Source organism: Bos mutus, chromosome 6 (assembly GCF_027580195.1).
Source record: "Bos mutus isolate GX-2022 chromosome 6, NWIPB_WYAK_1.1, whole genome shotgun sequence".
NCBI lineage: Eukaryota > Metazoa > Chordata > Mammalia > Artiodactyla > Bovidae > Bos > Bos mutus.
The window spans coordinates 6,625,030-6,652,809 of NC_091622.1; the positions used below are offsets into that span (position 1 = coordinate 6,625,030).

Sequence of the window (27,780 nt, forward strand, 5' to 3'; positions counted from 1 at the left end):
CCTTCAAAGTCTCAGTTGAAAACATTCCATCCTGCAACCACTGCCTCTTATCTTTTCAGCTCATTCCCTTTAGGACTCAAACTCCCATAATACTTCACCCACCAGGATTTACAGACTACCATTTCTTCTTGATTCCCATCACCTTCATCTTCTCACTTCTCTTATGCAGCTTAGACTCCGTCATCTATAATTATAAATCTGTCCCTTGCATCTTCCGCTCTGAATTCCTTTGCCCCCTCCCTCCACTGGATTCATCTGGAAAATTCCCATGTGTTGTTAAACTAACTTTCCACCTACTCTGGTTAGGTGATGACAACTCGAGAAAGATGCATGCCATGCTTGCTGGTCTCACTTTGAATTCATAACCACTAAACGAAAGTGAACATTTAGTTGTGTTTTTCTAAAACCTGGCTGCGTGAAATACTAACTGGTGGAACATTTTAAATCACTGATGCCCTGCGACCAGCCCGCCACATTATGATTTAATTGTACTGGGCCTTGGGGTTTTTCAAAGTTTCTCTATAAATTCTAATGTGCAGCAAGTTTGGAGCCCATCACACATCTCAACTGACCCCCTTCCATTTCCCTGGATGACTGTCATTTCCTCTCTCTTGAAACTTCTGATACCACCTTTCCCTATTCTGACTCTTTAATGATCACCTTGCTTCTGAGAAAATAGAAGAAATGCAGAGAGACCCTCTGCATGCTTCATTTCCGCGTCTCTCTGGGTCTGTGCCCGTTTGCCCCTCTTCCTGCTTAGTGTGAATAAGCTTGTCCATACTCCTAACCAGGGCTTGTCACCTCCACTTGTGCCCAGGAATCCATCCTTTACGGCCTTTCAAGAACAGCCTCCCAGAAAATGTTCGCTATATTAGAGTTCTCAAAAACAAAAACAACCACTAGGATATATGTCTCTATATGGAAATAAATTTATTTTAAAGAATTGGTTTGCTTGATTGTCGGGGACTGGCAAGACCAATATCTGCTGGGCTGGCCAGCATGCTGGAGACACAGGAAGAGCTGATGTTGCAGCTGGAGTCTGAAGGTGTCTGGAAGCAAAATTCTCTCTTCCTCCGGGGACCTTGCTCTTTTTCTCTTCATCCTTCAACAGGTTGGATGAGGCCCACCCACTGCTTCACTCAAAGTCTACTGATTAAATTCTAATCATATATTTTTTAAAAATACCTTCACAGCAAGATCTGGACTGGTGTTTGTGCTGGGTACCGTGACCTAGCCACACACATACACACACACACACACACACACCCTGTTGTGTCCCAGGCCCTCCCTGCTCTTCTGCGTGGCATCAGTCACACCAGCCGCCTCTGTATTCCTCAGCCGGATGTCCTCCTGCTCTAGGCTTTTGCACATGCTGTCCCCTCTGCCTAGACCTCTTCCCCGACGCAGATGCAGAGCATGGCTCAGTTCTGCGTTTCCTTCATGTCCTGTTTGCTCATCCCTGAGCTCACTTGCACCCTTATCCACGTCGCTCGTATCCATAGCACTTATACCTCACATAGGGTGTATCTGATTTATGCATTTATCTCCTGTCTTCCAAACTAGAATGTCAGCTCCAAGAAGTCCAGGATTTGGTTTTGTTCACTAGTGCATCCCTAACACACAGAACAGGGCCTAGTACAGAGTATGCACTCACGTATTTGTTGAATGAATGTTAACAATGAAAGCAATAAGCAGTATATGTTGTGATTTATTTCAGACTCCTAAAATATACACATACAAATCAGTCCAATAGTGTTTTTACCTTAAAACTAATGAAATACCAATGCCATATGGAACCTGTTTATATTCTTACTACCAAAGTAGAATGCTTTTGCTAACTAAATTAATTTTTCCTTCTGGAAAGAAAGATGTGAAATCATATTTTCTGATCTGTTGCATGCCAGTCCTGAGCTAAAGGCTCACTACACTTCCGGATGGTGGTCTTAATCCACGTTTTTGGAGTTGAGGACACTGGTATCACCATCAACTCTTCCTCACTCTCTAATCAGCGGGAGGATTATCCAGAATTTGAGCCCTGCCCGTCCCCCTCTTTCTCTAACCACGCCAGAGTGCAAATGGTTCTGCTTTAAGCACCTGCCTTCGTGGTGCCCATGCATCTTACTATCTTGCCTCCCTAATCTGTCTTGTTCCTTTATCTCAGGAAAATCACTTTCTTTTTTTTTTCTCTTTCCTGATTCTATTTTGTGAGAGCAGAATACTCTATTCATAGCAGAGAAGTGTGAAAGTGATTCTAGTGGCACATCTTCTGGAGGAAAAAGAAATCCATAAACTTTGAAGTGGCATTAGCATTATCAGGCATTACTGTCAATCAAGCTGAAACCCTTGAAGAACAGAGGCACACTCAGAACCTCTATTGAGATTTCTCTGTTGTGCTTTATGTCTAAGCTGTTTTCCGAGAACATGGATTTGAGGTTTAAATAAAAGCTCTATTTTTAATAACCAGAAAAAGAATATATACCTATGAATCACTTTGCTGTTTACCTGAAACTAATATGATATTATAAATCAACTGTACTTCAACTTAAAAAAAAATCTCCTAACAGAAAAATAAAACCATTGCTTAATCCAATAAAAACTATATATTTAAAAATTACTAGAGCTATTGTATTTCCTACTCTCTTTGTAGTATTCTTGATCTCTTTGAAGTATTCTAGCAAAGATGTGTATTTATTTAGAAGTGTATAATTATCACTGTCTTTGTTTCTTTGGAGGTAGTGCTTTGTAAGTTGCAAATGGCTAATTTAAAACAAACTTTCTGGAAGCATAGTCTATTTGGAGACTGAGAGCTATCTGTGTTCAATGTATAGATTATTGTGGTTTTTACCTCACTTTCATATTTGACACTTCATTGGTTGAAGTGATGACAGTAAATGTTGATAATAGAAAAACTACTCCAGTTTTGAAGAAACCAGATGAGCCCTGTGGTTGAACTATAGAGTGTGATTAGTGTTTTGGTTTTTCTGTTTGCTGCTTTTCTTGGCCCGTGTTAGCTTTCAGTCTCGTTTGTATCTTGCAGTAGTTGTGTTTGGAGCATGTTCAATACCCTTAATTGAATGAGAATTTAAATCCTATGAAATTAAAAAGAAATGTGTGGATTTAAAAGCAGGCTAAGTCTATCTCTGATATGTTGTAGAAACCAATGATATCAATGCCAACTGGGGTATGGATTGGACGAGATGGGAGGGGAAATGGAGCAGGTAACGTTTCAGAGTTACCCGACAGTTTTAATATTAGTAGTAGTTTTTTTTTTAATTGAAATATAGTTGGTTTACAATATTGTGTTTCAAATATACAGCAAAGTGATTCAGTTATACATATTTTTCAGATTTTATTTTCCCATTGAATACAGTTCCCTGTGCTATACAGTAAATCCTGTTGTTTATTTTATATATAGTGACGTAGATATGTTAATCCCAAACTCCTAATTTATTTCCTACCCTTTCCTCTTTGGTAACCATAAATTTGTTTTCTGTGTCTGTTAGTTTGTTTCAGCTTTGTAAATAAATTCATTTGTATTATTTTTTAGATTCCACATTTAAGTGATATCATGTATTTGTCTTTCTATCTTACTTCACTCAGTATGATAATCTCCCAAGTTTATCCATGTTGCTGCAAATGGCAATAGTTCATTCTTTTTTATGGCGGAATAATATTTCGTTGTATATACAAGATCTTCTTTATTCATTCATCTGCTGGTAGACACTTAGATTGCTTCCAGTAGTCTTAGCTATTGTAAATAGTGCTGCTATGAACATTGGGGTGTGTTGTATCTTTTTAATTCATTTTTATCTTTTCCAGATATATGTACTCAGGGGTGACATTACCATATCATATGGTAGCTCTATTCTGAGTTTTTTGAGGAACCTCCACACTGTTTTCCATAGTAGCTTACCAATTATATTTCCACCAACCATGTAGGAGGGTTCCTTTTTCTCCACACCCTCCCTGGCACTTATTGTATATAGACTTTTTGATAATGACTAGTGTGAGGTGATTTACCTCATTGTAGTTTTGATTTGCAGTTCTGTAAATAACTAGTAATGTTGAGCATATTTTCATGTGCCTGTTGGTCATCTGTGTGTCTTCTTTGGAGAAATATCTATTAACATTCAGATCTGTCCATTTTTTGATTGGCTTGTCTGTTTCTTTAATATTGAGCTGTATGAGCTGTTTGGACATTTTGGAAATTAGCCTCTTGTCAGTCACATTATTTGCAGTCCATAGGTTGTCTTTTTGTTTTATGTATGGTTTTCTTTTTTGTGCAAAAGCTTTTACGTTTGATTAGGCCCCATTTGTTTATTTTAGCTTTTATTTATTTTGCCTTGGGAGACTGAGCTAAGAAAATATTGCTACAATATATGTCTGAGAATGTTTTACCTATGTTTTCTTCTAGGAGTCTTATGGTGTCATGTCTTATATTTAAGTCTTTAAACAATTTTGAGTTTATTTGCATATGTGGTATGAAGAATTGTGCTAACTTTATTGATTTACATGAAGCTATCCAGTTTTCTCAGCACCACTTTCTGAGAAGGCTGACTGTTCTTCATTGTATATTCTTGCTTCTCTTCTTGAAGATTTAATGGAAGGTAGGTGTGGGGGTTTATTCCTGGCTCTGTTCTGTTCCATTCATCCAGGTATGGTTTTGTGCCAGCACCACGCTGTTTTGATTATAGTAGCTTCATAGTGTTGTCTGAAGTCTGAGAGAGTTACACTTCCTGCTTTGTTCTTTTTCCTCAGGATTGCCTTTGGTAATTCTGGGTCCTTTGTGGTTCCATATAAATTTTATGATTATTTCTTCTACTTCTGTGAAAAATGCCATGGGCAATATGATAAGGATCACATAAATCTGTAGATTGCCTTGGGTAGTATGACCATTTTAACAATAGTAATTCTTCCAATCCAAGAGATGGGATGTCTTTCCATTTCCCTTTGTCTTTCTAGTGTTTCATTGTTAAAGAAATGTAGCAGATTTCTGTATATTAATCTTGTACTCTGCTGCCTTCCTGGGTTCATTTGTTAGTTCTCGTAGTGTTGGTTTGGAGTGTTTAGGGTTTTCTGTATAGCATATCATGTCATCTGCATATAGTAACACTTTTACCTCCCAGGGGCACAGGGCCTGTGTTGACTCCTCCCCACCCTCATCCTTTCCTACTACCTAGTTACAAGGGGGATCGTTCCTGCAGCTTTGGTTGTATAAGAGATCTTCTGCCAGCTTTCAGTTAGTACTCTCTGAGAATTCTTCCACATGTAGATGTATTTTTGATGTGTGTGGGAGGGGGTGAGCTCCACGTCCTTCTACTCTGCCATCTTGATCTCCCCTCACGTTAATAGTGTCTTTAAACTGCATGTCCTCCAATGTAAATATTCCATTCTGAATGCTCATCTCATTTCTCCCCAGTTTCCCCTCTAAATTTTTATTCTTTTTTTTTTTTTTTTTTTTTTTTAGTTTCTTGTCACTTTTATCCTGTAAGAAAGAAGTGAGGGCAGGGAGAAGATAAAGAGGAAGAGAAAGATCCTTTTATTATTAGAATTCCTTACAACTAGTCCCTGGACAGTTACAACAGAAGAACAATATTTTGTGCCTATATCTTCATCAATAAATGTTTTAGTAGAGAAATACAAGGTATTTCCAAAGTAGAGGACAAAACTTTGGGACTTTTCTTTCTTCTCGTCTCTATATGGTAGGCAAAAACCATATGGGAACACTTGATATTGTTTGTTTCTTATGTCTCAAGGAGCAGGGATATGGTGGGGGAAACTTGAAAGGCAAATTAAAGATTAAGAGGGATTTGAGGAGAAAAGTCAGGGCTTCTTTAAGTTATACGTTGTAAATCATTTCTTCTGAATTTAACTATTTTTAGCTTTTTAGAGTTTTCTTTAACTGCAGAAAGTATTTTATTTTTTTTTAATGTTATTTTCAATTTCTTCTCCAGTGAGAATCCTTTCCCAGAGAACTCTTACCTGTGATCCCAAGAAACAAACTGAATAAAAATAGATTTCCCTGAAAGATCAGAGTTGGAGCTCAAGAATATTACAGAATAGAATTTGGAAGCTACTAGCTTAAGGTTGTGAAACTAAACAAAAGTGAGGTTGAAGATATGATGGATTCTCAGTGAGAGTTTGATTTGAAATCAGCTTAAAGAATTCAGAAAATGCCTGTGCGTGCGTGTGTGTATATAAGGAGAGGGAAATGTTGAGAAGTCTAAACTGACTTTAACTTGCCCTTGATCTCTTACTTACAGATCCAGGTGATCGAGAGTGACAGAGCCACCAGAGGGGGACAAGTTTATGCCACCAACGCCAGAGGCCAGATCCCTCCACTGGTCACTACAGACTGTGTGATACAAGACCAAGGTATTCTTCTCTCAGTTACCTTTCTGATTGAGCTCTTAGTGTTTCTCACCTTTTTTTTTTTTTTTTTAAAGCAAATGCACGGAGACCCTCCAATAATGGTTTCACTGATGGGCCACCCCTTTATAGCTGGTAACAAGAACTAATTTGTCATTAATCAAATATGGAGAAGGCACTGTCAGCTGAGTTCTTGTCGAAATGTACAAGTTTAAGAAAATTTTAAATTTTAATTTATGGGTTTAAATGTGTTCATGCCCTACTTTGGTTTATTTACTACAGTTGGAACCTGGCAGGATGGCGTGAGCAGACGGTAGAGAACTAAATATTTGACTCAATTAAGCCAGCAGACTTGGTTCTAGCCCCAGTGACATTTCTAAAATAAGTCCTTTAGTTTTGGGCTCTGGTTTCCCATTTTAAAACTGGATGAGAAGAGGCTGAGCTCTGTCTCTACTGACTCTATCCCAGGTTTGCTATCAGTTTCATACTTCTGTTAGACTTTGTCCAGGTTTAATCAGGGAATGTATTATTCTGTTTATGGCAAGTTAAAGTACAGCCTGATGCAGTGTGCCATCTCAGATTCTGAATTTAATGGAGTGTATACTTGGTTCTAGAAATACAGCATTGGTACACAAGCAGGCGTGTCGTCTCATCTCAGAGTTGCTGAGTCAGCCAGTCTCCTGGTGCGACTCCCCTCTCGTGAGTCCATCCTGTGTTCTGCCTTCAGCACAGTCCTTTCGGAGCTTGCAGCACTGTGAGGCAGAAAGAGCTCGGATTGGGAGTTTGGCACGCCTGCACGCAGACCCAGGTTCTCTTCCTTACTGTCCTGAGCTTTGCTCATCCCACCTCTTTGAACCTCAGCGTTGCTCTCTGTAAGATGTGGGGACTAAGACCTGCCCTGCGGGGCCAGCGTGAGGATTGGGGGTGACTCTGTGTGCTGCGTGTGTCTGTGTCTGTACGCTTGCGTTGTTGTTCAGCCACTAAGTCGTGTCCAACTCTGCGACCCCATGGAATGCAGCACACCAGACTTCCCTGTCCTTCACCATCTCCTGGAACTTGCTCAAACTCATGGCCATTGAGTTGATGATGCCATCCAACCATCTCATCCTCTGTTGCCCCCTTCTCCTCCCGCCTTCTGTCTTTCCCAGCATCAGGGTCTTTTCCAATGAGTCAGCTCTTTGCATCAGGTGGCCAGAGTATTGGAGCTTCAGCATCAGTCCTTCCAATGAATATTCGGGATTGATTTCCTTCAGGACTGACTGGTGTGCATGCATGGAAGTATCTTTATATGTATGTGGGGTCTTGACCTGTAGAACGGGCTGATATAGATTACAGATGATGTTACTGTTAGAGATACTACTATCAAAACAGACTTCAGATTACTTCATTTCCTCGACTAAAAGTGATTTGTTCCTGATTACTTACAGAATCCATCCAAACTTGTTAAATGAATTCATATTTATTTGGTACTTAAGACCTGGTTAGGTTGAGCTATATGAAATTACTGATTTTTTCTGTTTTGTTGACCGACAAAAATGGCAGTTTCATTTCAGCCTAATAGTAAGTGTTACATTTGTAGTTTTTAATATTTTAGTTGGAGGCTTTTTACAGGCCTAATGAATATTCCTTACCAGCCTCATCTCTCACCTGTTTCTTTCTTTTACATCTGCCTCAGCTATACTAAACTCATCCCCTTCCGCTCATGTCACCGATTCTCACTTTGTGCTATTATCTCTGCAACAGATTAGTACTGTTTTTGTTCACCATTGTACCCTAGAAATTCACCTGGTATCTAGAATATAATGGTCACCCAACAAATATTTATTGAACAAATGTACTTGGTATATATAACTCTAACCCTTTTAGTTGGGAAATTCTTAGTTCTTCCAAACTCACTTTATTTATTTATTTTTTCAAACTCACTTTAATTTTCCCTGAGAAAGCTCCTCTAATTTCTTCCCCCACAGTGCTTCATAGACACTCCTATTATAACCCTGTTCCATTAAATTTTACTGTGGTTTGGGTCTCTTTCCTACAAGCTATGAGCTACTTAGAGCAGGATCATACTTGTTTGTTCATTCATTTACTTTGTCATACAGCAAATATTCAGTACCTGTTACCATTGTGGTTAATATTTATTAAGTGTTTGCTATGCATTAAGATGTCTTCTAAATACTTTATGTGTATTAATTCATTTAATCCTCCCTGTAACTTACTGAGATAGGCATTAATCTCATCTTCATTTTACAGAATGTGAAACCAAAGCACAGAATGCTTAGGTAATTTACCAAGATACTCAGCTAATGGGAAGCAAAGCTAGAATTTGAATCCCAACATTTTGATGCTAGAAGCCATGCTCTTAACTACTCACCTACTGCCTCAATTCAGAAGTAAAAGACACAGTGCTGTTCTTTTCTTTCCTTTGTTTGGCTATGCCTGCAACATGTAGGATCTCAGTTCCCTGACCTGGTGTCAAACCTCTACCCCCTGCACTGGGAGCACAGACTCTTAACCACTGCGCCGCCGGGAGAGCCCCGTGGTCTTATTCTTAGATGAGTGCACGATCTGGCAGGGAAAAGATATAACTAAATATTAACATTATAATATTATGGTAATATTATAAGGGTAAAATGAATTTTGCTGTGGGAACTTAGACATGGGGCAACTAGCCCAGCCTGTGCAGCTAGAGTGGGGCCAACTAAGCTGAGCCTCAAGTGAACAGGTGTGGACCAGAACACAGGTGGGGAGTTCTGGAGAGGAGAAGGTCGGCAGCCAGCAGAGACGGCTGTGCTGAGGTCTGGCAGTGGGAGAGCGCGCATGTGTTAAGGAGCAACACCTGCAGGGTTTTTTGTTTTTGTTTTTTTTTTTAACATAGAGGTCATTTTTAAAAATTGTGGTTAAATACACATAAAATAAAATTTGCTGTGTTAATAATTTTAAGTATACAGTTCACAGTGTTGTGCAGCCATCATGATTATCCATTTCCAGAACTTTTTCATCAATCTACACTGAAACTCTCTACCCGATAAACCACTGCTCCCCAATCCTCCACTCTGCCAGTCCCTGGGGTCTTCTGTTTTACTTTCTGTCTCTCTGAATGTTTTACTTTCTGTCTCTGAATTTGCCTAGGCTAGGTGCCTCGTGTAAGTGGATTCGTATAATATTTGTCCTTTTGTGTCTGGCTTATATCACTTAGCATAATATTGTCAAAGTTTGTCCATGTCGTAGCGTGTATCAGAAGTTCATTCCTTTTTAAGGCTGAGGGATCCTCACTCTTATGTATATACTGCCTTTTGTTTATCCATTCGTCTTTTGAAGGACATTTGGGTTGTTTCCATCTTTTGACTACAGTGCACAGCTGTAGCCATGAACACTGGTATACACGCATCTCTGTGAGTCCCTCCTTCAGCTCTCTCGTGTGTATGTCTAGGAGTGGCACTGCTGGGTCATATAGTCCATATAGGGGAAGCGTAGGAGGACGGAGTGGAAGGAGGAGGAAGGAGGTGGCGAGGTCTGGATTATCATCAGCTCTCCACAGCCTGCAGCCCAGCCCTTGGCAAGAACGGAGAGCTGCCTGGCATGGAGAGAGAGCCCTGCAGTTGGGCAGGTCACACCCGTTTGCTGTGAAGCCCCTTTCTCTGGCTGATTTGCTGTTACATATTAGTAGACTTTTTAAAATTTTATTTTTTTAATTGAAGATAAATTGATTTACAGTATCATGTTAGATCCAAGTGTAGAGCAGAATGACTCAGTTTTATATATATATTCTTTTTCAGATTCTTTTCCATTATAGTTTATTACAAAATATTGAGCATATTTCCCTGTGCCATACAGTAGGTCCTCGTTGATTATTTTATATATAGTGGTATGTACATATTACTCCCAACTTCCTAATTATCCCTCGGCACTCCCTTTCTCCTTTGGTAGCCATTAGTTTGTTTTCTATGTCTGTGATTCTGTTTCTGTTTTATAAATAAGTTGACTTGTGTCATATTTTAGATTCCACATATCAGTGACATTATATAATATTTGTATCTGACTTAACTTCACTTAATATAATCTCTGGGTCCATCCATGTTGCTGCAAATGGCATTATTTCTTTTTTATGGCTGAGTAATATTCCATTATTAAGTTTTATATATATGTACCACATCTTTATCCACTCATCTGTTAATGGACATTTGGGTTGCTTCATGTCTTGGCTGTTATAACGAGTGCTGCAGTGAGCATTGGGATGCATGTATCTTTTTGAATTAGTTTTCATCTTTTCCAGATATATACTCAAGAGGGACATCAGTGGGCCAAGTGGTAACTCTAGTTTTAGTTTTTAAAGGAATCTTCATACTATTCTCCATAATGACTGTACCAGTTATATTCCCACCAACAGAGTAGAGGGTTCCCTTTTCTCCACATCCTCTTTAGCATTTATTGTTTGTAGACTTTTTAATATGGCCTTTCTGACTGGTGTGAGGTGACACCTCATTATAGTTTTGTTGTGCATTTCTCTAATAATTAGTGATGTTGAGCATCTTTTCATGTGGGCTTTTAGCCACCTGTCTGTCTGTCTGTGGAGAAATGTCTGTTTAGATCTTCTGCCCATATTTTGATGAGGTTGTTTGTTTTTGTGATATTGAGCTGTATGAGCGGTTTGTATATTTTGGAGATTAATCCCTGTTGGTTGCATTGTCTGCAAATATTTTCTCTCTTTCTGTAGGTTATCTTTTTGTTTTGTTTATGGGTTCCTTTGTTGTACAAAAACTTTTCAGTTTAATTAGGTTCTATTTATTTTTTTGTTTTTATTTCCAGTACTGTAGGAGGCAGATCCAAAAAAATATTGCTGCAATTTATGTCAAAGAGCATTCTGCCCATATTTTCCTCTAGGAGTTTTATAGTTAGTGTTCAATCTTACATTTATTGATAGGTCTTTAACCCCTTTTGAGTTTATTTTCCTGTTTAGTGTTAGAGGATGTTCTACTTTCATTCTTTTCCATGTAGCTGTCCAGTTTCCCTAGCATGACTTTTTTCAGATAGTTTTTATTGATTGGTCTGTGGCTCTGCGGGGTCTCCATCACTGCGAGGTTTCTCTCTGTGGCTGGGACGGGGGGCTGCTCTCTGGCTGCGGTCCGCGGGCTTGTCACTGCCATGCTTCTCTGGGTGTGGTGCACAGGCGTCAGCAGTTGCAGCTCCCGGGCTCTAGAGCGCAGGCTCGGTTGTGGCACATAGCATCTTCCCGGACCAGGGATCGAACCTGTGTCTCCTGCATTGGCAGGTGGGTTCTTTACCACTGAGCCACCAGGGAACTCCCCGAGCACCACTTACTGAAGAGACTGCCTTTTCTTCATTGTATATTCTTGACTCCTTTGTCATAGATAAATTGACCCTAGGTGTGTGGTTTTATTTCTGGACATTAGTAGTCTTTCTAGTATGAAGCCCATGGGTCTCAGAGACATAGAAATTCACAGATGTAAGTGTCAAGACTGAAGGAACCTTGGACTTCATCTGCCCTGCTCTCTCACTTTGCAGATGTGAGTGCACTGAGGTCCTGGTAAGTTAAGTGATTCGCCCAGGACTGCACAGCTGGTTAGCAGAGAAGCCAATAAAGAGGCACACCTGCTTTAAGAATATCACTTCTTTGCCTTTGGCCGCAGGATCTGATTTAAGACTCCGTTTCTCCCTTGATTCTGTGCTTCTGCCTGTCCCGCAAGGTCCTGTTCAAGCAGTGCATCCCTTGTTTAGTCACCTGTGACCCGTGTGTAAAACTCATTGCCTCCCTTGGGCCACTGTGTAATCAATTTTGTCTTCTGTGATTCTTGCCTGCCATTTTGCAATTGTCTGCTTTATTTGCTTTATTTGTTTATTGTTGGCTTTGTTGCTCTTCATCGCTGTGTGGGCTTTTGTCTGGTTGTGGTGAGTGGGGGCTACCCTCCAGGTGCAGTGCGTGGGCTGCTAACTGCAGTGACTGCTCTTGTTGCAGAGTGCAGGCCGTTGGGCAGGTGGACTCGGGAGTTGTAACTCCTGGGCTCTAGAGGACAGGCTCTGTGGCATGTGGGGTCTTCCCACATCAGGGACTGAACCTGTGTCTCCTGCATTGGCAGGTGGGTTCTTTACCACTGAGTCACCAGGGATGCCCCCAATTACCTGCTTTATTATCATTTTCTTCTACCAGACCTTAAAGCCAGAGGCTTCACCCTCTCCTGCCTCTAAGCCTCTAACTTAGGGATTACCTTCATAAATATTTGTTGAATGAATAAATTACTGAATGTTTTTTAGTCAGTTTATCCCATAAGTTTCTTTATTAAGCAGATCAAGGGATTTTGGATCTTAATTACCAAGGTTGCTAAATTATCTGCTATAAACATGCCTTTCATGCTCCATTTTGCATACCTGCTTAAGAAATAAATTCTTCATTGCTTTTTAAAAATTTATTGTTGGTGTGCATTAGCTTCTTGTAACAAGTTTGTTTAGTCACCTTCATGAACTTGTTCATATGCATATTTCATAGTAAAAAATAAGATTTTTAAAGTTAACAAATGCTCAAATTCAATGTATTACTAGAAATGTTAACTAGTGAAAGTTGAGTACAATGAACAAATGAACAATTAAAATACACTTTAAAATATTCAGAAATTCTTATTTCCCACTGTGTATAACATTGTGTGATAATGAGGAGGAAGGTTTTATTTAAGTTATATGAAATATACAATAATAAGGGTTCAAGCATGTTTACATTTATTACCTAATATTTATTTTTCTTCTATTCCTGATGTCAAAACTCATGTTTTACCCTGTGTTAGTATTCACTTGGACTCTACCTGTCTCTGATCTTTCTTCCTGCTCCCAGAAGCTATCTGAATAATTTTCTTCGGGTATTTATTTGATCATATGGGTGGCTCAGTGGTAAAGAACCCACCTGAAAATGCAGGAATCACCGGAGATGCAGGTTGGATCCCTGGGTCAGGAAGATCCCCTGGAGGAGGAAATGGCAGCCCACTCCAGTGTTCTTGCCTGGGAAATCCTATGGACAGGGGACCCTGGCAGGCTGCAGACCATGGGGTCGCAAAGAGCAGGACAGAGCTGAGCACACACACACGCATTGCTGGAAAATGTCCCATCATTGCCCAAGGGAAAACAGGATTGGTCTGAACTCTTGTCCAAACTCACAGTTTCATGACCTGGACCCAGCTGGTCTGGGACGTAGGAGAGACTGTGATAGGTTCTAATACCCCTTTTGTCACTTCTAACCCTTTGACTTTGGTAAGTCACTTAACCTCCCAGTGTCTCAGTTTACTCCTCTGTAAAACGGGGTCATAGGGTATCAGTGTCATAGGCAATTGTGAGACTAAATTGAATTTACATATAGCAATCTTAGAATGATGCCTAATCCATTGGCATTGATTGTTATTATCCTTGTTGCTAGTGCCACATTTCTCCCCTTTATCAGACTCTCTGCAGCAGGGCCCCCAAACTGGATTCAGCCTACAGACACGTTAATTTGTTATACAGAATAATTTATTTCTGTTTGAATTAGTTGCCATTATATAAAAATCAAAATTTTTATGTAAAAATCCAGATTTCTGTCTGGTCCCCCTAAAATGTAAAATGTGTAAATAATAGATTAAATATGAAAGGAAGCTCAGCTTCTCGGGTCCAGCCTTCCCCTCGTTCCCAACCCACCTGTGCAGTGAGGAGTGGCCAGAGAAAGGATGAGAGGTTGCAGACCCGGCAGAGTGACCGCTCATCCTTCTTTCAGCTGCTTACATCCTCCTTTCTGAGAAAAGCACACAATCAGAAGAGAACTTCTGTGGAGTCCCACCATCGCATCAGCCCCCATTCATCATATGTCCTTGTACTCTGCCTTCAGACTCTTGGCCATAAGTGTGCTGCAGTTGAAATCTCCTACTGTGTGCCACTCAAGTGCACTGCTACCCTAAGTCTCCCCCCTCTCTCTTACGTCTTTAACATTTCTCTTTCTTTTACAAAGCCTTCCCCTATCTTAAACAGTGTTTTCTCGATCCACCTCCTTTACAAACTCCCCCCTTTCTTTGCTCTTGGGTGATCCTCTGTGCAGGGCAGCAAAGGAGACAGAGATGTGAAGAACAGACCTTTGGACGCAGCGGGAGGAGAGGGTGGGATGATTTGAGAGAATAGTATTCAAACACACATATCACCGCATGTGAAACGGATAAGCAGTGCGGCTTTGCTGTGTGATGGAAGGCACACAAGCTCGTGCCTTCTGCAGCCTGGGGGCGCAGTGGCACAGGGATACCTGTGGCCGACTCGTATTGACGTGTGGCAGAGATCATCATGGTATTGTAAAGTAATCATCCGCCAATTAAAGTAAATATATTAAAAACCTTGAAAGGATTATTGTGTATTCAGCACCTGCCTCTCTCTCCTAAACTCACTGTGAGCAGCCTCCCTACCCTCCTCCTCCTCACCCCACCATCCCATCAAAAGTCTCTCTCCCGGCTCTCCAGCCCCCCTCCAGCCCACAGTCACGTTGACCTGGCGTCAGCACCTGCACAGACGGTCCTGCCTCTTCCTTGATGTATTTTCTTCACCTCCAGCACCCCAGACTCCCTCGTTTGTACACTTCTTGGTCCTTCTGCTGGTTTCTCCTTGTCTCCTGGCTTCTTTATGTCAGAGGACTCAGGGCTCAGTCCTCACTCCTCTCTTCTCTGGCCACTTTGTGGTTTTTAATCTAGTTTCCTGGCTTCGAATATTGTTTATATGCCCAGAACTCCCAAATGTGTCTCTCCAGCTCAGCTTTCATCCCAGCGCCAAGACTTTGTGTGTTTGACTGTTTACTCAGCATCACTGCTTGATCACCTAATAGATTTCCCAGATGGACATGCCTGGAGCCAGATTCCCGGTTTTCACCCACGGGCTCAAAAAAAACCCCCTTCCCTTCCCGGAGCCTTTCTCTGGTCAGTTCGTGGCAGCTTCATGCTTCTGATTCCTCAGGCTGAAAACTTCGGAGTCACCTGCGTCGAGCTGATTTGGTCTCTGTGACGTCTCTGAATTCCTCCCTAGCTGCCCCAGGTGCCTCATCCCAGCCTCACTGGCCTCCTGATGTTCCTTTGCCAGCCCAGGCTCGCCCTGTCCCGACACCTGCGGGCAAATCCCTTCCCACTTTGGGACCTTTGCTCCAGTGATGCCTTTTGAAGAAGACCAATTCTGTAACTGTTTAAAATTGCAGTCTTTCCCCACTGTGGTACCCCTCCCCCAGAGGTGCTTTTTCCCATAACATTTGTCATCTTCTAAGGTCCTGTGTAATTTATTGGGTTTTTTTAGTTTATGTTCCTCTGCAAGAACGTAAACTCTACAAGGGAGCACCTAGGACTGTATCTAAAAGACAATCAATACACACTTGTTTGATAATTATGTTCTTTTGCCAAAATATATTGTGATTTAATTGTTAAGTTTATTTTAGATAAGTTATTCTAGTGATTTAGAAATATTCATGCCATGGATATTGGGTTTCTTTAATTTCTTTTTAATTGGAGGATAATTGCTTTATAATGCTGTATTGGTTTCTACCATAAGTATACATATATCCCCGCCCTCTTGCACCTTCTTCCCACTCCCCCATCCCACCCCCTAGGTTTTCACAGAGCACTGGGGTGAGCCCCTGTGTTATGCGGCAGCTTTCCACTGGCTGTCTGTTTCATGCATAGTGATGTATGTATCCCAGTGCTACGCTCCAAATCTGCTCCTCCCTCTCCTTCCCTCACTGGGTCCGCAAGTCTGTTCTGTGTGTCTCTGTTCCTGCCCTGCAAATAAGCTCATCAGTGCCATTCCCATGGGTATTGTTTTAATACTCATGCATGCTGTGAAAAAAATATTTGGTCAGGAAACTTGGTGTATTTTAAAAATAGATTTGGGTGTTTTAAAAATTGTTTCTATTATAAATAGAATTTTAATTTCTAAATTGAATTACAAGTTAAGGAGGAGAACATGGTCAAAGGGAATTCTATTTGACACAGTATAACTAGCTGATATGAAATGGTATACAAATGGCTTACCTTTCTCATAACGGATGTGTTGATAGGAGAGGATGAAGAAGGAATTTTATTCTTATGTTTTGTGTCTTTGCTTTACTTTTCCCATTGAATCTAAATACCTCTCAAATCTCTTGAGTGGCTATGTTAATACCCTGCTTATGGAAAATAATACTTTAAAATCTTTTACATTTTTGCAGCAGTATTTAGTGTCTTATTTTACAAGAAACTATAGTGTGCTTAGAGTATAGATCATCAAATTATACAGTGCTCCTTTTTATTTTTTAGAAATCACGAAGCTTTACAAATAAGGCAATGCATTGCCTAGACGTGCCTTTATAAATATTTAAATATACAGGGCAGGTTGTGAGTCTGCACCATTGACCGTTTCAGGCAATGCCAGTCCCCGGTACATCCGCTGCACCACGTACTGCTTTCCCTGCACGTCAGATATGGCCAAGCAAGCTCAGATCCCGTTAGCCGCCATCATCAAGCCCTTTGCCACAATCCCTTCGAATGAGGTAAGTGATGAAAATAGTAATTCAGTAATTTAATAACTCTAAAATTCCTCTTTTGTCATTATTTTCCTGTATATTTTTCTGTATCATAAACAGAAAACTGGAGCGTGAAAAACATGTAGTCATTCAATTCATTAAGTAAACCAAGAACTGACCATATAGCACAGGGAACTCTGCTTAATGCTCTGTGGTGACTTAAATGGGAAGAAAACCCAAAAACGAGGGGATGTGTGTGTGTATATATACATATATATAGCTGACTCATTTGGCTGTACCACAGAAACTAACACAATGTTATGAGGCAACTAAACTCCAAATTTTTAAAAAGTAAGTTTAAGAAGAAAGAGAAAAAAATCTGATAAACTGTGTTTTTTTGGCATCCTGTATTCCAAACACAGATGGACTAGGTCTCTTTTTGGCCTATTGTAACAGTGCACATGAGCTGTAGCCTGCCAGACTCCTCTGTCCATGGAATTCTCCAGGGAAGAATACTGGAGTGGGTAGCCAGCCGTTCGCTTCTCCAGGGGATCTTCCCAACCCAGGGATCGAACCCAGGTCTCCTGCATTGCAGGCGGATGTTTTACCAGCTGAGCTACCAGGGAAGCCCCTGGTTTGTGTCATTGGAAAAGTCCCTGATTCTGGGAAAGATTGAGGACAGAAGGAGAAGAGGGCATCAGAGAATGAGATGGCCTGATGGCATCACTGATGCAATGGACATGAACTTGGGCAAACTTTGGGGATGGTGAGGGACAGAGAAGCCTGGCATGCCCAGTCCATGGGATTGCAAAGAGTCGGACACAACTGGTGACTCAACAACAACAACAGCAATGCACATATACAGGAAATACAGACTGTCAGAAAATGACAGATACCCAAACCTCTTGTGAAGTCTTTACGCCCTAGCTCAGTACTGCAGCATTGAGGTGCTCTGGTAAAAGGAAGATAATGCAGGCTGAGGTCCTTGGTCTTACTACATCTGCTTTAGTAATCACTGGGCCAGGATTCTTATAAGCCCCTGTCTAAACTCAGCAGGCGGAGAAGGCAATGGCATCCCACTCCAGTACTCTTGCCTGGAAAATCCCATGGACAGAGGAGCCTGGTAGGCTGCAGTCCATGGGGTCACGAAGAGTTGAACACAACTGAGTGACTTCACTTTCACTTTTCACTTTCATGCATTGGAGAAGGAAATGGCAACCCACTCCAGTGTTCTTGCCTGGAGAATCCCAGAGACGGGGGAGCCTTGTGGGCTGCAGTCTATGGGTTCGCACAGAGTCAGACACGACTGAAGTGACTTAGCAGCAGCAGCAGCAGCAAACTCAGCAGGATTAGAAAGCATGAGGTAGATCAATTGTATCTGTCAGCTGAGAAAGGTGTACCCAATTTATAGTTGCTATGCTGTATGCTATACTCGGTTGCTTCAGTCATGTCTGACTCTTTGCTACCCCATGCCTGTAGCCCACCAGACTCCTCTCATGGAGTGTTCCAGATAAGAATACTGGAGTAGGTTGCCATTTCCTCCTTCAGGGGATCTTCCTGACCCAGGGATCGAACCCATGTCTCCGGCATTGGCAGGTGGATTCTTTACCACTGAGCCGCCTGGGAAGCCCGAAGTTTATAGTTAAGTGGCGACAAGGATAAGTGGTGTGTATTTAAGATCTCTGATATTAGGATGCTGTTAGTGGGTCCTGGAATCAGGACGTCCACTCTCTGTACCTGCCATTCCTCCTTTTGTTGCCCCTGAGTGGTAGATGCCCACGTGCACATGGAGACAGACACGAGGTCCTGTAGCAAAGCTGGTCAGGTGGGGGCTGAAGGAAAGCCTTACTCGGACTGGAGCTGTGACTGTAACCTCGTGGGTCCAGTAAATTAGGCTGAGCTCTGGATTCTATTTGCTCGCTAAAAGCTGAAGTATAGACGCTTTTCCCAAGTTAAACCTGACCTTGGCTCTGATCCTTTGAGATCACTGACCTGATGCTTACCTAGCAGCACCTGAGCAAGAAGTAGAGCCTCTCTGCTGCTGCTGCTAAGTCGCTCAGTTGTGCCTGACTCTGTATGACCCCATAGACGGCAGCCCACCAGGCTCCCCCGTCCCTGGGATTCTCCAGGCAAGAACACTGGAGTGGGTTGCCATTTCCTTCTACAGTGCATGAAAGTGAAAAGTGAAAGTGAAGTCGCTCAGTCATGTCTGACTCTTCACGACCTCATGGACTGCACCCCACCAGGCTCCTCCGTCCATGGGATTCTCCAGGCGAGAGTACTGGAGTGGGGTGCCATTGCCTTCTCCAGAGCCTCTCTAACAGAGAACAAATCTGTACTGTTTCTTGGGCCTGTCACGCCAGCTGGGACGGGGGGTAAAGTGACCTGGGAAGGGGTAGAGGGCTGCTGTATGACCCTTCAGAGAAGGAAGGAGGAGGAGAGAGGCAGTGTCTGCATGCACAGTGGCTGCCATCCCCTTTGAGGTGTTCACTCAGTCTTTTTATGGGTGCAGCAGAATGCCACCATCTCCGCTGAGAGCACAGTGAACTGGGTTGGAGTTGGGCATAGAAGAGGCACTGGGTTGTTCCTGGAAGCCAGTCTTACATGCAGTTATGGTCTCATAAATTGAGAAGTACATTCAGTATTTGCTTCGTGTCTTTTGTGATGGTCCCAGAAATTTAATATAATTCTCGTAAGTGGAAGTAGAAATGTTAGTTGCTCAGTCATGTCCAACTCTTTGTGACCCCATGGACTGTAGCCGCCAGGCTTCTCTGTCCATGGGATTTCCCAGGCAAGAATACTGGAGTAGATTGCCATTTCCTTCTCCAAGGGATCTTCCTGGCCCAGGGATCGAACCCACATCTCCCGAGTCTCCTGCATTGCGGGTGAATTCTTTACCACTATGCCACCCAGGAAGCCCCATCATTTTATCTACTCTTTTAGTGATGGACATCTGGCTATTTCTGCTTTTCGGCTTTTGTGAATAAAGCAGCTTCTGTAAATATTCTAGTACAAGTGTTTCTATGGACACGTATTAATTTCTCTTGGATTAATACCTGTGAGTAGATTGCTGGCTAATGGGGATACATGTTTATTTAGGTTTATAACAAACTGCCAGACCATTTCCCAAAGTGGTTATATGATTTTGTAGTCTTTTCAACGTGGTATCAGAGTTCCAGTTGCTCTGCATTCTCTCCAACCTTTGGTATTGTCGTCGTTTTAATTTTAGCAGTTCTGACTGCTGTATAGTAGTATCTGTGAGAGAGATTTCTTAAATTTTAATCTTGCTCCTTTGAATAAAATTTAAAGTGTTAGTGAATAACACATCAGTGTACATGCCACCATCATTAATAGATGTTAACGTTTTGTCATATTTGACTAAGAATTAAAACTTCGTAGGATATCTCTTCTTCCCTCCCACTCTAGGCACAAACACTAATGAATTTGGTGTGTATCCTTCCTATACATGTGGATTTTATATATTTGACTTCATATATATGTGTCTATAACAACATGTAGTATTTTTTGCTTTTTAATGAATCAATTACTTTTAAATAGGTACCATACAAACATTCAAAAGATGAAAGTGGTATACAGTGAAGAAGGTTGCTTCCTACCCCTCCGCCCCACCCTTACAATTCTTACTCATTCTATGTGATTCCTTCTAGAAATAAGTATGCATATACCAGCATATCAATATCCATCCTTCAAAAATAAATGTATAAGTGACAGTATAGCATACTATCACCACTCCACTCCACCACTGGCTGGATGAAAGTCTGGGTCACCAAGCATTTAGGCCTTCTTGGCAGCCTTCCCTTTGCGGTCTCCGCGACGCCCTCCTGGTGTATCTTTTCCAGCCTCACAGGGAGAGAGCATTTTAGTTCCTTTTGTTACCATCCTCACTTCTAATCCTGGGGCCCATTAAGGCTTAAGTTTTGGGTTTCCTCTTTTTTTTTTTTTTTTTCCTCTTTCTTTTTTATTTTTTAAAGTATGAAAATATAATAACACATTTATAGGAGACTTGGAAAATACAGAACAAAGTTACATATAGTTCCACTATATATTGCAATTATTTTTTTAAGTAGACAAATTAATATTTTTAGTTGGAATTTCAATATCAAACTCTCAAAAATTAATAGAATGAATATATAGAAAAGTAGAAAGATTTAGTAGACCTGAAAAGCACCATGAACCAATTCAACATAACTAAGATTTATACAGTTTTCACACAGTGATAGGATAAACTGGGAGGCACTGGAGTATATCCAGGGACATAAAACACGTGCAAAAGTTTCTTGGTCTAAAGGCATTGAAATCATACAGAGTCTGTTCTCATGGAATTATGTTAAAAATCTGTATCAAAAGATATTTGAAAATAACTCAGGGTCTCCTCTTTTTTCTCTTAGACTCTGTATCCCCCCAAAGACTAAGTATCATCTGTAACAGTTACTGATGAGAATAATAATAGTCATAACTTATAAAGCACTTAGTGAACACAGTTAGAAATGTTTTAAATATATGTTCATTTAGTTAATTCTCATATCAGCCTACTTATTGTTCCATTTTTGGTATAAGGAAACTGAGGCACAGAGTTAGATAACTCTTAAGACCAATAGCTGTGAAGAAGGCTGAGCGCCGAAGAATTGATGCTTTTGAACTGTGGTGTTGGAGAAGACTCCTGAGAGTCCCTTGGACTGCAAGGAGATCCAACCAGTCCATTCTGAAGGAGATCAGCCCTGGGATTTCTTTGGAAGGACTGATGCTAAAGCTGAAACTCCAGTACTTTGGCCACCTCATGGGAAGAGTTGACTCATTGGAAAAGACTCTGATGCTGGGAAGGATTGGGGGCAGGAGGAGAAGGGGACGCCAGAGGATGAGATGGCTGGATGGCATCACCGACTCAATGGACGTGAGTTTGAGTAAATTCCGGGAGTTGGTGATGGACAGGGAGGCCTGGTGTGCTGCGATTCATGGGGTCTCAAAGAGTCAGACACGACTGAGTGACTGATCTGATCTGATCTGAAGACCAGGAGCTAATAAATGTTACCTAAGACCAGTGGCTACTAAGTAACAGAGCTGGGATTCCAAGCCAGGTGGTCAGAAGCCAGGTCCTTAACTCTAAGTCACTGTACTATTGCTGTCATTCATTCATTCCTGTATCTGTAGCCCCACCTTCACATACCCAAATGCCTTTCTAGAATCTCTCCTTGAGTACCTCTTAGAACCCTCACACTTAACATGTTCAAAAGTGAATTTCTGATCTCAACACCCTAAACCTGTTCATTCTTCCACATATCCAAGCCCAAAGCTAAACAGTTATAGTTAATAATAGAGAATAAGGGGTATGCTGATTTTTAAAACATATTTATTTGGCTGCACCGGATCTTAGTTGTGGCGTGTGGGATCTAGTTCCCTGACCAGGGATCAAACCTGGACCTCCTGCATTGGGAACATGGAGTCTTAGCCACTGGACCACCAGGGAGTTTCTGATATTTTATATTTATAACCTGTAATCAAGGAAATAAGTTTTAAAGTTTGTTTCTTGAAGGAAAATGGATTGCATGAATACTGTTATCCTCCTTCTGAATAGCATCCTAATTTCTTTTCCTCTAGAATAAATGACTTGCTTATTTTTAGGTATAGTAAAAGTTTAGGATTTTATTCCTTATATTGCCACTATTGCTGCAATTTAAAAAAAGATATCCTGCAAGATACCCTGATTTGGCATCTATCACAAGGATTTATTTAGTATAGCTTTTTTTTTTTTAAGTCAGTTCTGTTGTTTGACAGAACCTTTAAAGCATGTCATTGTGTTAGCAACGGACTATAAAAATAAACCTAACCCAAGCAATTACTACCCGAGAATGTTCCCCATGAGCATTTGCTTTGGAGATGTACGCTATTTCCAAGGACATATCTGTGTCATCTTTGTTTAATATTTCATGCTACTTACTATAAATTTTAACTTTTTTGGTATTTGTTTTAAGTGAAACCCATTACTATATTAATACAATTCAATATGAGGTATTTATCCAGCAAAAGTAATCAGTTATCTTGTAGGCTATTTTGCTTAGTAACCTGTGAATTTATTTTTGATGTTGTATTTTAAGAACTAAGGTAGAAATGGTAGATTTCTGGCAAAAATTATACTTAGTTCTTCATTTCCTTTAAAATAGGAACTTCTACATTTGGGGCAAGTATGTACATCATCTAATTATACATAAAATTAAGTAATTTCACCTATAAAACAGATGGCAGAAACTTTTACTCCATTTGGGAATAGATTCAGGAGTATCTGTGAATTTTCTTACATTAGAAATGGATATAATAGTCAAAGTAATTTCCTTTCTTATTGATTTAATCAGATACTTTTTTTATCTAGGACTTTAAACTTCACTTGATTTATAATCAACTATTAACTCTGTAGGAACTTAGCTGGACTTTAGGGACACAGGGAAAAACAAGACCAGTTATTCTTGTCTAAAACAGGTAGAAAATCTGGGACATAACTAATTTTTGTACAGTGTGAAAAAGTGAGAATAATCTTATTCTTTGGAGTTTAGGTTCAGAGAAATTGTACCTTAGTTATGACTTAATGCTATGAAAGTGCTGCACTCAATATGCCAGCAAATTTGGAAACCTCAGCAGTGGCCACAGGACTGGAAAAGGTCAGTTTTCATTCTAATCCCAAAGAAAGACAATGCCAAAGCATGCTCAAACTACCGCACAATTGCACTCATCTCACATGCTAGTAAAGTAATGCTCAAAATTCTCCAAGCCAGTCTTCAGCAATACGTGAACCGTAAACTTCCACATGTTCAAGCAGGGTTTAGAAAGGCAGAGGAACCAGAGATCAAATTGCCAACATCCGCTGGATCATTGAAAAAGCAAGAGAGTTCCAGAAAAACATCTATTTCTGCTTTATTGACTATGCCAAAGCCTTTGACTATGTAGATCACCACAAACTGTGGAAAATTCTTCAAGAGATGGGAATACTAGACCACCTGACCTGCCTCCTGAGAAATCTGTATGCAGGTCAAGAAGCAACAATTAGAACTGGACATGGAACAACAGACTGGTTCCAAATAGGAAAAGGAGTATGTCAAGGCTGTATATTGCCACCCGGCTTATTTAACTTACATGCAGAGTACATCATGAGAAAAACGCTGGGCTGGATGAAGCACAAGCTGGAATCAGGATTGCCGGGAGAAATACCGGTAACCTCAGATGCAGATGACACCACCCTTATGGCAGAAAGCAAAGAGGAAGTAAAAAGCCTCTTGATGAAAGTGAAAGAGGAGAGTGAAAAAGTTGGCTTAAAACTCAACATTCAGAAAACTAAGATCATGGCATCCGGTCCCATCACTTCATGGCAAATAGATGGGGAAACAATTGAAATGGTGAGAGACTTTATTTTCTTGGGCTCCAAAATCACTGCAGATGGTGACTGCAGCAGTGAAATTAAAAGACGCTTCCTCCTTGGAAGAAAAGCTATGACCAACCTAGACAGAATATTATAAAGCAGAGACATTACTTTGCTGACAAAGGTCCGTCTAGTCAAAGCTATGGTTTTTCCAGTAGTCATATGTGGATGTGAGAATTGGACTATAAAGAAAGCTGAGCACCAAAGAATTGATGCTTTTGAACTGTGGTGTTGGAGAAAACTCTTGAGAGTCCCTTGGACTTCAAGGAGATTCAACCAGTCCATCCTAAAGGAGATCGGTCCTGAATATTCATTGGAAGGGCTGATGCTGAAACTGAAACTCCAATACTTTGCCACCTGATGAGAAGAGCTGACTCATTTGAAAAGACCCTGATACTGGGAAAGATTGAGGGCAGGAGGAGAAGGGGCTGACAGAGAATTAATTGGTTGGATGACATTACCAACGCGATGGACAGGAGTCTGGGTAAACTCCAGGAGTTGGTGATGGACAGGGAGCCCTAATGTGCTGCCATCCATGGGGTCGCAAAGAGTCAAACACATCTGAGTGACTGAACTGAGCTGAACTGAGTATGACTTAATGGATAAGGAAGTTTGTACTGTTATTAAATAGTTTAAATTATTTTTCTTCATGATTGTTCATAGTCTGATAGATTTGGTAGATATGCAGAATATGCCATTGGAAAGAAAAAGGGTTGGATGTTAGTGAACTGACAAATGGGGTTAACAAAAAAGGGAAAAACTGTCAGAGAAAAAATGAACACCAGCACATTACATCCACATCCGTCACCTACAGAAGGCACTGCTTGGTCATGCAGTAGCCTTAGCTGTCTTGCTGGCATGAGTTGGCAGAGTTTGGGCAGAGTTTCCACTGCTGTTTAATCCATCAAAGGGAAGAAAATCTGCTTCACGGTCATAGTTTGTGTGTCAACTTTTTAAAAGGAAGCCAGCAGCTTGCGAAAAAGGTGTTATCTGAGTTTTATAGATGAAGACGTTCTACAGGTTATGGGGCAATTAAAATCACACAGTAAAATCATTGCTAATAAGTAATGCTATGGAAATCAAGGTTCCAAATTCCAAGTTCTTTCAGCAATATCTGGCTTACTGAGGTTTTATTTAAACACATAAAATAACATTCTTTTTTCTTGTTAGCAGAGATCTCTTGCTCCTACAAACTTGTGGGTTAGCTTGACATGTCCACCTTAGACCTCTTTTCTTGAAGTCTTTATTTCACGTTACTGCTTACTGCTCCTTGACGGCAGAGACCATCTGGACTGCGGCAGTGGGCTGGGCGTACTGTAGAGGTCCTGACCGAACAAATGCATTCTCCTGAGGGCTTGACAGACATTTAAAAGGCAAAGACAGACCAAACTGCTGAACAGTGGCTGAGTTCTCTAGGTATATTAGGCTTCTAACAAACTCTGTGAACACAGAAAAAAAAATCATTTCAGAGGTTGTCGATGTATTCTATCACCTATTAATGTGATAGCTGTATATTCTGTCATACTAATGAGAAAGGTTATATTTCATTTTAAAGAACAGAACAGAAAAGTAAGTAGGGAGACTATTTTAATAATTAATATTTTTTTTAGTTTTTGGTTGTGCTGGGTCTCTTTCTCTAGCTGTGACGAGCGGGGTCTACTCTTCCTTGCAGCACGATCTGCTCACTGCTGGGGCTTCTCATTGCCCAGCGCAGGCTGTCGGTGCACCACGAGCTTTGCTGGCTACACAGGCTTGGTAGTTGGAGCTTCCAGGCTCCAGAGCACAGGCATAGCAGTTGTGGTGCACGGGCTCAGTTGCTCCATGGTATGTGGAATCTCCCCGGACCAGGGATCAAACCTTTGGCCCCTGCATTGGCAGGTGGATTCTTATCCTCTCTACCACTGGGGAAGTCATAGGAAAAATTTTTGATCATATAAAGGTATTTGGGAAACCATGTTAAAAAACAGACTACTTTCTCCAAAGCACAGTAGATAGTAAGCATAATGTGGAACACTGGGCCAGGAAGCAGGAAATGTAGGTCTGTGCTGTGCCTTGTATTGTGACCTTAAGCTTCCATTCCCAAGAAGGAGAAGCCTGTTCTGACGTTCTGTAAATCTCAAAGGCTAATGTCTACCTTCCTCTTCCACTCCTTCTTAGGTTTTCAGCATGGATTACCATGTACTTGTCACACATCCTGTATGTTATTAGAAATTCATGTGAACATTTTCAAGCCAACCCCAAGGGGTTTCATTAATATTATACTTTTAGTATAAGAAACCTATAATATATTATTTACTTAAAAAGTACATGAAGATTGTGAAACTATGCGTCTTTATATCTAACCCAGATTTAGCTAGCTTTAGTTATAAATATGCTCTGCAGTGAAACTGATTACTGCAAAAGACTGTGTCCTAAGGAACTTAAAGACTTATATCTTAAATTATTTTAAAATGAAAGCTTCAAAAGTCTGAATCTATTTTTAACATGTGTATCATAATCTTAAATTGTTTGCTTTAATGCAGTATTTTAAAAGTATTTACATAAGAACTTGGAAACATAGATTGTATGTACTCATGTAGAAATAGAAATATGAACATAAGATTTAAAATATTTAATGTATAAAGTTACTTTAGAAACTGAATCTTATGCCTTAAGGATTTTGGCCGCTGTTTGTATACTGCTATGAGAAAGTACTATGAAAAAAAGCTCGGCAGCTGGAGAACAGAATGTTATCCCTTTTTAGAATGGTGTTACAGCAGACACACAGAGCTGCCACATTTTTCAGGGCAAAGGTTGTTAGGATCCTGTTTTAAGTTACGGTTTAGAAAGTTAAATACACCAACCTTATTTTTTCAATCTTGAAATTATTCATATAAATATTTCTTTTATTAAATGGAGAATTATGTTGGGAGAAACAAGAAGAAAAGAGAAAGCATTCTTCCTTGGTTTGATTTTCAGTGAATCCATAAGTGGGTTTTATGACCTTTGGTGCCTGGCAACTGAGTGTTGTGGTTATTGAGTCGCTCAACTGTGTTCGATGTTTTGCAACCCCATGGACTGCAGCACACCGGGCTTCCCTGTCCTTCACTATCTCCGGGAGTTTGCTCAAACTCATGTCCATGATGATGGACATAAGTCGATGATGTCATCCAACATCTGTTGCCCCCTTTTCCTCTTGCTCTCAATCTTTCCCACCACCAAGGTCTTTTCCAATGAGTCTGCTCTTCTCATCAGGTGGGCAAAGTATTGGAACTTCAGCTTCAGCATCAGTCCTTCCAGTGAATATTCAGGGTTGATTTCCTTTAAGATTGGCTCGTTTGATCTCCTTGCAGTCCAAGTTACTCTCAAGAGTCTTCTCCAGCACCACAGTTCAAAAGCATCAGTTCTTCGGCGCTCAGTTTCTTTATGGTCCAGTACATGACTACTGGAAAAACCATAGCTTTGACTGTACGGAACTTTGTTGGCAAAGTAATGTCTCTGCTTTTTAATA

The 27,780-nt window shown here is 40.8% G+C and overlaps 1 protein-coding gene across 2 annotated transcripts in view; it reads left to right on the plus strand.

Moving 5' to 3' along the window:
* SEC24D (SEC24 homolog D, COPII coat complex component) overlaps positions 1 to 27,780 on the plus strand; it is a 116,492-nt gene that overhangs the window by 22,797 nt on the left and 65,915 nt on the right. For both annotated transcript variants that reach the window (XM_070371942.1, XM_070371943.1), the window contains exons 7-8: positions 6,264 to 6,375; positions 16,764 to 16,891. In XM_070371942.1, coding sequence (XP_070228043.1) covers positions 6,264 to 6,375; positions 16,764 to 16,891 — 240 coding nt within the window. The remainder of the gene's footprint in view (positions 1 to 6,263; positions 6,376 to 16,763; positions 16,892 to 27,780) is intronic.